At 37.4% G+C, this 13,826-nt stretch overlaps 2 protein-coding genes across 3 annotated transcripts in view; one reads left to right on the top strand and one right to left on the bottom strand.

Moving 5' to 3' along the window:
• GALK2 (galactokinase 2) overlaps positions 1–2,943 on the bottom strand; it is a 114,661-nt gene extending 111,718 nt beyond the window's left edge. The window contains exon 1 of the mRNA XM_090270579.1: positions 2,886–2,943. The gene's annotated coding sequence lies outside the window, so the exon portion shown is untranslated. The remainder of the gene's footprint in view (positions 1–2,885) is intronic.
• A 352-nt stretch (positions 2,944–3,295) lies between these two features.
• The window catches only part of COPS2 (COP9 signalosome subunit 2), a 28,700-nt gene continuing 18,169 nt past the window's right edge, over positions 3,296–13,826 (top strand). For both annotated transcript variants that reach the window (XM_090270577.1, XM_090270576.1), the window contains exon 1: positions 3,296–3,388. In XM_090270577.1, coding sequence (XP_090126703.1) covers positions 3,335–3,388 — 54 coding nt within the window. In that variant the 5' untranslated portion in view covers positions 3,296–3,334. The remainder of the gene's footprint in view (positions 3,389–13,826) is intronic.

The raw sequence follows: 13,826 nt of genomic DNA, 5'->3' as shown, positions 1-13,826 counted from the left end.
ACACTGAAGAGGGATAGTATTGTTCAAAAGCACAAGTAATGAGGAGACCACCTTAGAGTCTACCCACCACATTACACAAGAGAAATAAAACATATGTCTGTACAAAAACCTGTAGACAAACATTCTTAGCAGCTTTATTTGTATTAGCCAAACACTAAAAAAAAAAAAAATCATATACTCATCAACAGGATAAACAGTGGTATATCCATACAATGGAATATTCAGCAATAAAAAGAAATAACCAGATTAGTGGATGAATTTAACATGAATGACTCTCAGAATAATTATACTGAGTATAAGAAGCCAGGCGCCCTGGCTAGTGTGGCTCAGTGGATTGAGCATTGGCCTGCAAAATTAAAGGGTTGCTGGTTCAATTTCCAATCAGGGCACATGCCTGGGTTGAGGGCCGGGTCCCCAGTTGAGGGTGTGTGAGAGGCACCCAACTGATGCTTCTCTCCCTGTCTTTCTCCCTCCCTTCCCGGAGAGCAATGGGGGAGAAACTGGGTTTTGACAATAATAAAATAAAATAAATTTTTTTAAAAAGAAGAAGCCAGGCAAAAGAGTACTTACTGTATGGTTTATTTATATCAAACTCTAGGAAATGTAAACCAATCTACAGTAACAAAAACAAAAACAAAAACAAAAAAAAGATCAGTGATTTCCTGGGAAAAATGAAGGGAGGAAAAGATGGATTACCAAGAGACAATGTGGAAACTCAACAGTGATAAATTTGTTTATTATCTTAGTTGTGGTGATGGTTTCACACATTTACACATATGTCAAAATTCGTCAAATTGTACATTTTAAGTATGTGCAATTTAATGTACCCCAACAAAGCTTTTTTGTTTCTTAACATAACATCCACTTCAACAAGAGCACCATATCACATTAATTAACCATTAAAATAACAATGTGTTTATTATTTACCATTGATTAAAACTGATATCAAGAAAAAGAATTTCATAACTGCACAAAATAGTCAGAATAGGCTATGTGAATGAGGTGACATTCAAATTAACTTTCAAGGAAAAAAAAGATTTGATGTGTAGTTATAGATATAAGGGTATTCCCTGCACAAAAAGATTAATTAACATGTTTATTAATTCAACATTCATTACACTTGTGTGCTCAAGGAGTGTGCTAAGCACCATGAAGTCCTTTTAAATTGCTCTTAGCAAATTTCCAGACTGGGTTTATTAAATTTGGAAATGACCAAGGATATTATAGTCAAAACTTAGCTGCATTTTTCCTAATGCTCCTAGTCAATAATTTACTTGAACAATTCTTTCTCCATTGGAGGAATAAGTAATTACATTACAAAGCAGCAAATTACATAAATAAATTCAATGTCAATGATTTTTATACATGTGATCAGTATGTACATGGTTGATAATTTCAAAATTGTTATATTGACTAAAAAGCAGAACTATATAGCTCTGATTACTCTGAGCAAATAACTCTCTTGACCACCTAAGGATTCTATTTTGTTTTGAAGAATTATGAATTTCAGGTACAGTAACCATGTGACTTATTGTCTAAACTTCTGAGAATGATAGATGCTGGTAATTATTATTCTGGAAAAACAGTACTAAACCAGGGCTGTCCCAGGCAAACTGGGATGGATAGTCATCCCAGTTATACGAAGATTTTGCTTTGTTTTAAGGTTTCAGGTACTGATTCCTGAGCTCTACCTCAGATCTACTGAATCAAATCACTAGGATGCAGTTTAGAAAGCCACAATTTAATAAGCTGCTATGATTGGGAAGCCTTGGACTCTAAAGAGGTATCACTTAAGGCTCTTCCAATTCTAAAAGTACATATTTATTAAGGAAACTTTGAAAATGCACTGGCTATTAGATTATATCAAGGGATGATTAATTTTCTTAAGAGTAATAATTACATGATTACAATAAGCAAACATCTTTATTTTTAGGAAATACACATAGCTGCATTTAAGAGTGATATGTCATGATTTCTACATCTTACTTTCAATTGATTCAAGAAATATATACACACAAAGCTGATAGTGGGTATACACATGTTCACTGGACTATTTCAATTTTACTGTATGTTTGAAATTTCTCATAATAAAACATTGGGAAAAAAAGACTATTAGGGAAAATTTGTTTGTAAGTATTATTGTTACGTGATTTTTAAGAATGATGACAAAAAATGTGATTAGTAAATCAAATAATCAATTGATTACTAAAATATCCAGCCTGTAATGCTCCTTTGACTTTTTTCTAAGACAAAGTGGCAAAGATATTCACTGCAGAATTGATTAAAATAGTGTTATTTTTGCAACATCCTAAATGTATCAAAAAGGCATGCTTAAGTAAATTAAGGTATATTGGTTCATTCAACAGAGGGATTATTAAACAACCATTAAAATAATCATTGTCAAGAATATATTGTATACATGTCCTGTGCTGTTACATAACTAGGTAGAAAAAGAATCTGAAATTATAGCTGTGCTCTAACTACATAAAATTTGTGGACTAGAGTGGGCAGAACTAGAAGTTTATACAGAAATGCTGTATGAGTAGTTTATTTCCTTTATTTCATTTTCTTTTTTTGAATTATACTAATGATTTTATGCAATAATAATGCATTTTTAAAAACCAGTCGTTAACTACAACCTTAATGTGGTCCCAAGAGCAGTAAAGGTCAGTTTATAATTTCCTGAACAATCGAGTAAGACTTTGGGCGCCTCAACTGACTGATGCTTAACTAATTTGGGATATCCACAGAATCATTTGCCGACTACAAATATAATAAACATTACGTGTAAAACTGTACTGCTGTAAAGGTCTCCAAACATCACAAGAACACCCACCGCAATGTGTGGGCTAAACGAATATAGATAATGATGGCAGAAATACTACCTGTCATACAGGACGGGAATGTCAGCCTTTTCTCCGCGAAAGGCTTCTGGTGCTAGGCTGCCTCTTATTTTCACCAGAATGAAATGGTTCCAGAGTCCCAGGCAAGGGAGGAGACTGTTCCCGTGCCTAGGAGGCTGGAAACTGTTCGATGTGAGCGCAAGGTTTCCAAGGCCCTTTAGATGAGCTCCGCAGCATTTGATGATTCCCCAGTTGCTAGGTTTAGTTGCTAAGGCACCAACCGTCTCGCAGGAAGAAAGGGCGGTGCACTCCCTTTTGGCATCGTAGCGAATCCTCTCGACGTCGAGCGCATTTGTTCCGGGTGGAAACATTCAGCGCCTCTAAGAGCGACGGGAAGGCAAGGAGAAACGGGGAGTGACGCCTTCGCCGCGGAGGATTGTGGGAGGAGGTTGTCTCCAATTTCTCCTCCGCCTCCCCCTTTCCCGGCCAAGATGTCTGACATGGAAGATGATTTCATGTGCGATGATGAAGAGGACTACGACCTGGTGAGGCGCAGGGGACGGACCTGGAGGGCTGGAAGTGGTGTCTGGCTTTAGGGGCTAGGGCAGGGGCGTCAGCGGCCTCTCTCCATAGAACATGTGCTCCTTCCAACTTCTCCCAGTGCAGTGACAGGATGGGTTTACCTCCTCCCCATTCCCTCACCGGCCGGGGCCCTGCTTCTCTAGCATGGGGGAGGGGAGGGTAAAGGAAGCGGCGAAGGGGGTCCCGGGCATTCCGCGCCAAGTCCGAGCGCCTCCTCCGTTTACTTGGACTCCCCTGGCCTTCGGCGTCCGGTTCTCGGTGCCGCTACCTGCTCCCTACCGCGCGAGCCGCCTCCGGGGCCATGTAGTGGCTTAGGCCCTGGCTCTGCCCTTTCGGGCCCAGCATTGCGGGCCCCCTTCCTCACACTTGAACTGAGCGGGTGCGAAATGCTGGGAGAAGGGTCTGAAAACTGAGGGCGGGAGGGGGTGCCTTACTGCTCCAAGGCCCGACCATGAAACGGCGTTTATGGCTCTCCTGGAAGCATAGCTTAATTAGTCCTGGCCAGGGTTCGTTTTGGTTTAAGGTAAAGGTGCTGTGGAGAATTTAGAGCACGGATAGCTGGGGAAAAGGAGATGAGCTACTTCAGTTTAAAGAGAAAAGCTGGGAAGGAGGTTCTGCTTTTTGTTTGTTTTGGTGAGGGGAGAGGGGGGTAACAAGGCTATTGACCCAGTGGCTTTTTTTCTTGACTTAGAAATTATCCAGTATTTAAAGTTAAAAATACCAACGAATTTATAAGAAAATAAACGAATTTATGCAGCTGAATGGTGTTTTAAAATATTCAAGGTTTACTTTATGAACAGACTTACAGGTTTTTTGAAAAATTCACTGACATTTCAGGCTGCTGTTCAAAAATATGATCAGTATAAGAACTAAGAGAAGGTGTCTGAACCAAGAATCAACGTCAACTTTTTTCTTTTTCTTTTTTTAATTGGTACATTTTTCTGCGTGGTTTATGTATATCGTAGTGATGCTGCATTATTGTAAAGTTATGAATGCTTGGGTATGGTGTAGGTAGGTCCTCTTATATTTTAAGTGCCAGGGATCCTCAAGATATTAATAATCGTTTTTGAATTAGTGTAAAACTTCTCTGTAAAGTCACTTCTAGTTAACCTTTCCATTTTAAAAGAAGGCACATTTACAAAAGGGTGAGGGAGATGATTGCTATTACCTGAAAGTCATAGTAGAGGTTTTGAGCATTCTTAAAGCTAGATGTAAAGTTTTGCTAGTAGTTATGATTTCTGCCTCACGTTTTTAGTTTGTGCAAACTAAGCCAGTTGTAGGCAGTGCCTTCAGTTTATTAAGAACATGTTACTTGCAACATCTTAGGCATTTTTATTTATTACATGTTTATATTGTAACAGTGGAAGTGTTTCTTTTAAATGTGTTTGAATTTTTAGTTTGTGTTTTTAAATATTTCTGCTTATGTCTTTCCTAAGCAACCGCTTTCAATACATTATGACTTATTAGCACTATGATGAACTTGAATTGAGGGTCATCATTATATTAAGGGTATAATGTAGGAAAGGCAATGAGAATATTATTGTCCCATGAAGTACTCAATTTGTGCAAGAATTTTATTGAACATACGTTGTTTAATTCGTCTTATGTTTTTGCTGCCTGTTATGGCCTATTATACTACATGCACAATATAAAGTTGAATATATAGTTGTTTTGTCGTTTTTTGAAATTTCTTAAGTAAAAAAAGTAAGATCTTATACTACTACATAATTAAATGAAAATTTCCCTCAGCATTCTGTTAAATAATTATCCCTCTCCCCATATCTCTCTTGCATAGGTACCTTTGTAGAGCCCAGGCAGATGTCAAGTGGTGAAACCTTTTATGATCTGTTTACGACTACTTAAACTCTTTTTGTGACATAAAATTTATTTCATATTTTATTATTTTTGCTGCCTTAGTTAATTTCATGAAGCCATTATACGTTTTTTAAAAAGATTAAGGGGTTGGTTGCCATTTCATGCTTACATGTTGCTAAAAGAGAAGCTTTTTTTGTTTGTTTTTGTTTTTTAATAGTTATTTGCCTGGGTCTTTTTTTGTTTCTTAAAATTTAAAGAGTCTACAGAATTGACTTGCTGCTTTAGAGAGACTTATTTTTTATTTAAAAATGTATTGTTTGTTGGAAATTTTCCCATCACCTCATTTTAATCAGAATGTTAACTAAAGGCATGAGGATTTCTGACCACATATATATATTCAACCTATCTTTTATAGGTTGTCTCTTTATAAATTTTAATACTCTGAGGCACTTTTTGTTCTTGCCCAAAGTACTGGAAATGGGTAGTTAGGCTTCCATTGGAAAAAGTAAAAATTTGTTTCTAAAACTATACAGTTTTAATCCAAGAAAGTAGATTGAGATTTGTTCCCAATATCTCAAAGAAAAGAAAACAAATTTGATTTAAAAAGAAGAAACAAACATAAAAGAAGTCCAGTTTTGTTTTGTTTTTTTTTTTACTTATTTATTTTTAGAGAAAGGGGAAGGGAAGGAGAAAGAGAGGGTGAGAAACATCAGTTGGTTGCCTCTCATACTGAACCCACAACCCAGGCATTTGCCCTGCTCAGTAATCGAACCGGTGTCCTTTCCGTTTGTGAGACAATGCTCAACCAGCTGAACCACACACACCAGTCAGGGTGAAATTCAGTACTCTCAACCTCTTCTAAGATCTTTTATTTTTATTAGAGGCAGAAGCAGGCACTTTCTAAGCATAGGAATTTATGTGGCAAGGAATGCAGAAGTAAGAGATGGTACTGGTAAATGTCTTTTAATTCAGTGTTAGTTTTACAGATTTATAGATTATTTGCTGGTGTGATAATACTAAATAATAACTATAGTGCCATACACGCAGTTGATAAGGCCTTTGATAAGTTCATTGTATTGTAATTCCACAATCCCATCATTCTAGCATGAAATTGCTTAGTATTTCTAATATCCTTTTTAAAATTTTTTTATGTATTGATTTTGAGAGAAGGGAAGGGGGCGGGGCAGGGAGATCTGTTGCTCCACCCATCTATGCATTTATTGGTTGATTTCTGTATGTGCCCCCAACAGAGATCAAACCTACAACCTTGGGGAATCGAGATGATACTCCAACCAAGTGAGCTACGGGGCCAGAACAGGACTTTTAAGATTGAAATAATTTTTTTTAACTTTTTAAATTTTATTTTATTGATTATGCTATTGCAGTTGTCCTGATTTTCCCCCTTTACCCCCCTCCACCCAGCACTCCCCACTCTTCAGGCAATTCCCCCACCATTGTTGATGTCCATGGGTTATGCCTGTAAGTTCTTCGGCTACTTTGTTTCTTATACTGTATTTTATATCCTCATGGCTATTCTGTAAATACGTATTTGTACTTCTTAATCCCTTCACCTCTTCACCCATTTCCCCACACCTCACTCCCATCTGGCAAACTTCAAAACGCTCTCCATATTCATGATTCTGTCTGTTCTTCTTGTTTGCTTAGTTTGTTTTTTGGATTCAATTGTTGATGGATATGTAGTTTTGCCATTATATTGTTCATAGTTTTGATCCTCTTCTTATTAATAAGTCCCTTTAACATTTCATATAATAATGGTTTAGTGATAATGAATTCCTTTAGTTTTTCCTTGTCTGGGAAGCACTTTGTCTGCCCTTCTATTCTAAATGATAGCTTTTCTGGATAGAGCAATCTTGGCTCTAGGTCCCTGCTTTTCATGACTTTGAATATGCCTTGCCAATCCCTTTTAGCCTGCAAAGTTTCTTTTGAGAAATCAGCTGACATTCTTATGGGAACTCCACTGTAGGTAACTCTGCTTTTCTCTTGCTGCCTTTAAGGTTCTCTTTCTCTTTAACCTTTGGCATTTTAATTTGGATGTGTCTTGGTGTGGTCCTCCATGGGCCCAACTTGTTCCGGCACTCTCTACTTTCTGGACTTGTAGGACTTATTTCCTTCACCACATTAGGGAAGTTTTCTTTCATTCTTCTTTCAAATAAGTTTTCATTTTCTTGCTCTCCCTCTTCTCCTTCTGACATCCCTATGATTCAGATGTTGGCACGTTTGGAGATATCCCAGAGGCACCTTATACTCTCCTCATTGTTTTGAATTCCTTTTTCATCTTACTATTCTGGGTGAATGCTTATTTCTTCCTTGTGTTGCAAATCATTAATTCGAATACCAGCTTCATCCCCTCCACTGTTGGTTCCCTGTAGATTGTTTTTTATTTCACTTTTTATTGTAACCTTCATTTCATCCTGGATCTCTTTTTATTTTGTTGCTGTACTCAGTGACTTCTTTGAGTATCCTGATCGCCAGAGTTTTAAACTGCATCTGATAGGTTAGTTATCTCCATTTCGCTTAGTTCTTTTTCTGGGTTTTTTTTCTGTTCTTTCATTTGGGCCATGTTTCTTTGCCTCTTCAGTTTGGCAAAACTGTGTTTGTTTCTGTGTATTAGGTAGAGCTGCTCTTCCTTCCTGTCTTAGTAGTGTGGTCTGTGTAGCAAAGGCCCTGTAAATTGTGTGCGGTGGAGCCTTAGGTAATCGCCAGGGCAGGACAACCCGCTTCACTGCTTTGTGGCTTTGTGTGGGGGAAAGGCTCGGAGAGGGGACAGTGCCACTGCCTGGCTTCTGGAGGTTTACCCAGCACTCACCCTTTGTGTCTGGCACCCTTCCAGCTATTGCTCTGGTGCTGAATTCCAGAGGAGGTGGGTCTGAGTACATTTTAAGTCCATGTGGGCCGTTTAAGCTTCTAAAAATCAGCAGTTTCTTCTACCACCTCAACCCCCACTGGTTTTTATAGCCAGAAAGTAATGGGGATTTATCTTTCTGGTGCTGGAACCCTGGGCTCTGTGGTGTGACTTGGGGCTGGAATCACTGGCTCCCAAGGTATCCCTCCAGAGGTGAATGTGGACCATCCATTCCGCTCTCCTTGCCCCTCTGCCCAACACTGCATCTCTGCCCATCTCCTTCTCTCCCCTTCCACTGTCTGGATGAATGTGGCTTCTTTAAATCTTTGGTTTTCTGACCCCATACAGCTCGATTTTGTGACAGCTCTGGGTTTTGTTTTGAGTCTAGCTGTAATTATTTCTGTGGTTGTGTGGTGAGGTGAAGTGTGTTTACCTATGCCTCTGTCTTGACCAGAAGTCTTCCTAGGGCACATTTCTTAAGACCTCTATTGACAACAGACACAGGAATAAGTAGATGAACTCTGGAACCAACTCTGTTCTGTAGTAACTAGATACATTTCTACATAGAATCAAAATTGCCTGCTGGCTATTGCATGTCATTATTTTGGAAAATTCAGCCACTTTTCATTTCAATAAACAAAGTGCCTTATGGGGCACTTTGTAGTATACCAGGCTCTGGGGTTACCAAGATAAGGAAAAAAAAATTCCTGCTTTTAAGAAGTTGATGGCAAGGCAGCTGAGGGGAGAGAACATATACACAAGGTCCGTGTTAGAGAAACGCATGTCATGTAAAAGCTTGACTAAGATTTATTTTGCTAAGAAGAGTTGGAGAAAGAATCACAAAGTAAGCCCTGATGAATATGTTTCCTAGGAGTGTTAGGGCAGCAGAGCATCATAAGAGAAAAGTAGGAAGTGTCTTAGGAGGGAAGGCAGTTTAGAATTTCTAGGGGAGAGAGCAGTTTATGCCAAAGCAGAGATTTTAAATTGTGTGGCATTTTTGAGAAAGGAAAATAGATTTGGTTGGTGTGGACGGACCACAGATTGCTTTGAGGAGCTCTCAGGGAATGAGTTATTATATACATAGGTTGGAACTATTGGTGAGGTTTTTAAAATGTTCAGGTGCTCGTTTCTTTTTCCAATATTGCTTAAATTCTTTTTTGTATTTTAAAGCATTCTTAATATATTGATTAAAATTTTAGTTTCTCATTTTAAAAATATTTAAACTTTTACAAATTATCCCTGGCCAGGGTTATTAGTTAGTTGGAGTGTCATCCTGTACAACAAAAAGTTGCGGGTGGATTCTTGTCAGGGTGTATATGGGAAGCAACCTATCAACATTTCTCTCTCACATCCATAAACATATCCTCAGATGAGAATTATTTTTAAAAGTTGGGTTTTGTTTTGTTTTTTAAGATTTTATTTATTTTTAGAGAGAGGGGAAGGAGATAAACATTGATAGATTGCCTCCCGCCAGCTCCCAACTGGGAACCTAGCCTGTTACTCTTGGTTCTCAGGCCAGAGCTCAATCGCCTGAGCCATACCAGCTAGGGCTAAAAAAAAGTTTTAACTTTTACATATTAAGGTTATCTTCTATTTATCTTACGTATGGGAATTCTGTTTAGCGATATTTAATACTTATATTCCCTATTCTGACTAATGGCACTGTAGTCATTAGAGATAAATGTATTTTCTTTTATCTTGTTCCCATGCGCTGAGTCCTTTCTTTTTTACACTCTCAACATCACTTGACATCTTCTGTATTAATTCTATCCCCTTCCTTTTCTCTTTATTCTACCATTTGGAATCAGGCCTCCATCACCTTTGGCCAGACTATTGTAAGAGTATCCAGTGGGCTACTTCATTGCTACCAGAGTTCTCTTCCTAAAACACAAATGTGATTATTTCTCTGTAAAATCTTTTAATGGCTCTCCATTTGATCTAAACTCCTTGCTAGACTTCTATAGTCCTGCTGCTTTGTCCTAAATCAGTTTATCTCATCTCTTTATACACAGCCTGTGCTTCAGCCCAAACTATTCATGGTTCTTCCAAATATGCAATACTAGTTCAAGCTTCCATGCCTTTGCACATATTGATTGCTATTTTAGATGCCCTTCCTCACCCCTGGCAAGTCCTATTCAAACTTTTTATTTTTTAATCCTCATACTTACTGATTTTTAAAGAGAGGGGATGTGGGGGAGAAAGAGAAGCAGGGAAAAGGGAGAGAAACATCCATGTGAGAAACATCAATCACATGTGCCCCAGCCAGGGACCTAACCTGCAACCCTGACTGGAAATGAACCCAAGATCTTTCGGTCTAACGGATGATGTTCTAACCAACTGAGCCACATTGGCCAGGGTTCCTATTCATACTTTTAGAGCTGGTTCAAGTAACTTTTCCTTCCTCTAGCTCACTCAAGGGTAGTTGATTACCCCTTTTTTGAGTTGCCACTGTACTTAGTATGTGTCTCTTACTGCTTTTATTGTGTTATATTGCTGTTTCGTTTGCCTGTCTCAGTCCATGAGTAGCTTAATTTGCATTTATTTGTGCAGTACTTAATTGCTGGTATATGCTAAATAAAGATCATTATCATTGAGTATAAATAATAGAAATCTGAACAGGATTAAAGACTTTCCAAAATGTCATCAGTTTAAAAATCATGATAGTGTAATAACTGAAAAGTAATTTGCTGTGGTATACAGTTTGTATTGATGATGTGATTCAATGAACCACAAAATGACAGGTTAATGATGTCATGGAGGCTGATTCAAGCCATATGAACATGGTTGTTGCATATCAAAACAAACATTTGCCCAGTTATAAGAAGCCAATCAATAACATCAGTTGTGCCAATTCTCTTGTACAGTATTCCCTCACTTATCACGGGTATTATGTTCTAGACGCCCCGTGATGGGTGAAAATCTGCGAAGTAGGAACGTTACATTTATTTTAGTATTTATATATATTTTAAGGCTTTATAAACCCTTCCCACACACTTATAAACCGTTTCCAGTCCCTTATTAACCTTTCCCACTCCTTTATTAACCTTTTCTACACTTTTATAAACACTACTTATGTTCTTAAACATATTCTACACTCTTAAATACGTAACTTTAACAGCATACATATACAGTACCGCAAAATCCTGTGATACACGAAAAATCCGCGATAAATTATTAAATATAATATTTTTTAAAATCCCGCGATACAGTGAGGCCTTGATAAGTGAACCACAATATAGAGAGGGACTACTGTATTTATTTATACATTGAAGCAATAACATTTAAGAGTTGAATTGCAGTTACGCAAAAAAATATTACACATTCCACTTCTTTATATGATACGAAAAACCAAAAGAGTATATTCACAAAATGTTGCAGTAAGTCTTATATCAATCATCGTGATTTGGGAGAGTTATAACATCTAAAGTTTAGAAATATCATTAGTCCGGAGCCAGTCAAGTCCCAGAAGTGTGGAGCTCACCTTGTACTAAAGAGACATTCAGTAATTGAATGACAAGAGGCACTTTGTGAGATATCGTAGGAAATGTAAAGGTTCTGGTCTTCAGCAGTGTTACAGTCATTTCATTACCACTAGGTAATTGAAGTTAACCTTTTTCATTCCTGAAATACTATTTTCAGTTTCCCCTTTGCTTGCAGCTCCACAGCCTACTATCATCATGTGTATCTCTCAACTTCTGCTTCCCTCTTCTCATATCCAGGCCTAGGTGTTTTCTTTCTAATTTGTTACAGGATACGACACCAAAAATAATTGGGTTTTGAGTGAGAGTCCAGATTCTCAGACTTTGGAATAGATGTAAATCAAAAATAATTTTTACTTCCAGGTTCAGAGGTGGACTCTGAAGATTAGGATTTTAGAAAAGTCATCTTCTGGTTGAGCTACTTACTGCTGCATGTTATTGAACAGTTAACAGAGAAGAAATGATTTCCAAAGGTGTAGAGTAGGTTTGATAGCTGTGATTCTTGACTCCACGTCTTCCTTCAGGAGGTGACACTTAACGCTGTAATGGTACCAGATGAAGGGAGGTAGAAAGAGGGGAATGGCATGTAAAGGTGGGAAAGAGTGGCCACTTAGGAGGGAAGGCCAGAGTGGTTGCAGCAACGTGATTGAGGGAAGAGTTTGATAGGAGATAGAGTTAGCTGCATAGTCAGGAGTCAGATTATGGTGATTTTTAAACCTGATTTTAAGAACAATGGAAAGCCATTTTTTTAGAAGAGGAATGAGATAATTGACATTTTATAAAGATTATTCTGGCTGTTTACCATGGCAAGATTGGAATTTAAAGGTCAACAAGGAAAATGGAAAGGTTATTATAATCTGTGGGGAGATAAAAGTGGCTTGGTAGGCAAGAATGGTGGCAAGGGTGGAGAGTGGATAGGTTATGACGAAGGTAGAATCAATAAGGACTTATTTTATGTTCCAACAATAGGATTTTATTTTTTTAGTTACCGTCTGTTATCCTATTTTGTATCTTCTGCTCTTTTTCCCCTCTCCTGTTTTGTCTAGCAGGCAAACTTCCATATATCTTTCAAAACCTAGCTCAGAAGCAATCACTTGATATATAAGTTGGCTTTTCATTCTTCATTGCTTTTTAGTTTGATGACTTTCATTATAGTCAAACCTAGATTAAAGGGTTAAGAAGTGAATGACTGATTATGAAATTTATTCGCTACCCAAAATTTGATCTCATCCCTCAGTGTTCCAGAGGATTTTCCTGTGTTAAGCATAACTCAATTGCTGTCACTAAACCTGTGAGACTTAGTTCCAGTCTGTCCTTAAATCCTTATGCAAAGAAATAATTATCCTCCAGAGGGCGCACATTACGAAGTCTGTGGTCAGATAGAGCTGGTTTTATACTAACATCAAGCATGCCCCTCCATCTACTGGTCACAGGAAAAATTCATCTTATGTATGTATTTTTCAGCTTTCTAACACTACCCTCAGTATATACCTTTTTTTATTCTTGTGCCTTTATGAAACATTACAGAATATTCCATTAATATCTCTTAAAAAAACTATGAACTGCATTTGGATTTAGAAATAACGCCATAACCCTGTTCTTGTCTTTTTGTGTTTACTTCTAGGTAATATTCTTAATTTGGTATAAACTTGCCCTTAGTAATGACTTGTAGCTGAAGAACATAATCTTGTGTCTTCCTGAAAGGATAATTTTCATTCTTCTAATCAGTGTGTATTTTTTAATCCTCATCATTAAATTGAATATCTGGGAATGTTTTTAAACTTATGTTTATACTGCTCCACAAGATAGTTCTTTTACTTCTATTTTGTTTAAGTACTAGGAATTAAATTTATGTGATGAAAGTCACCTAAACTTATATAAATTTGCTTTGTTTTACATATTTTGATTTGTTATAAAAGTAGTTAAAATACATTAATGTGACTGAACAGCTTTTTAGTAATGTGGAATGCACATAAGGCAAATACTCTTATTAACATATTTAACAATGGACTACTCTGTCATATACAGATTATCCTAGGTAGTTAGAATGTGTTAGAATAATGAAATTTAGACTAAGAGAGTAAAGAAAATTCAGTTTTAGAACTAAAGAGAAATAATTAGCATGTAGATTTTGACCAGGTTCCATGACTAACAGAAGGTCATTTTACAGAACTGGGAGTCATTAACCAGTACTGTTTCTTTGCACTTTGCTTTTGTGGTGGTTCTATGGAAATTGTATTGTAG

This window comes from Furipterus horrens, unplaced genomic scaffold (genome assembly GCF_987537825.1).
Source record: "Furipterus horrens unplaced genomic scaffold, mFurHor1.1.pri manual_scaffold_3, whole genome shotgun sequence".
NCBI classification, from domain to species: Eukaryota; Metazoa; Chordata; class Mammalia; order Chiroptera; family Furipteridae; genus Furipterus; species Furipterus horrens.
The sequence above is the reverse complement of the archived record's forward strand: the minus strand, read 5'-3'. Positions and strand labels throughout refer to the sequence as shown.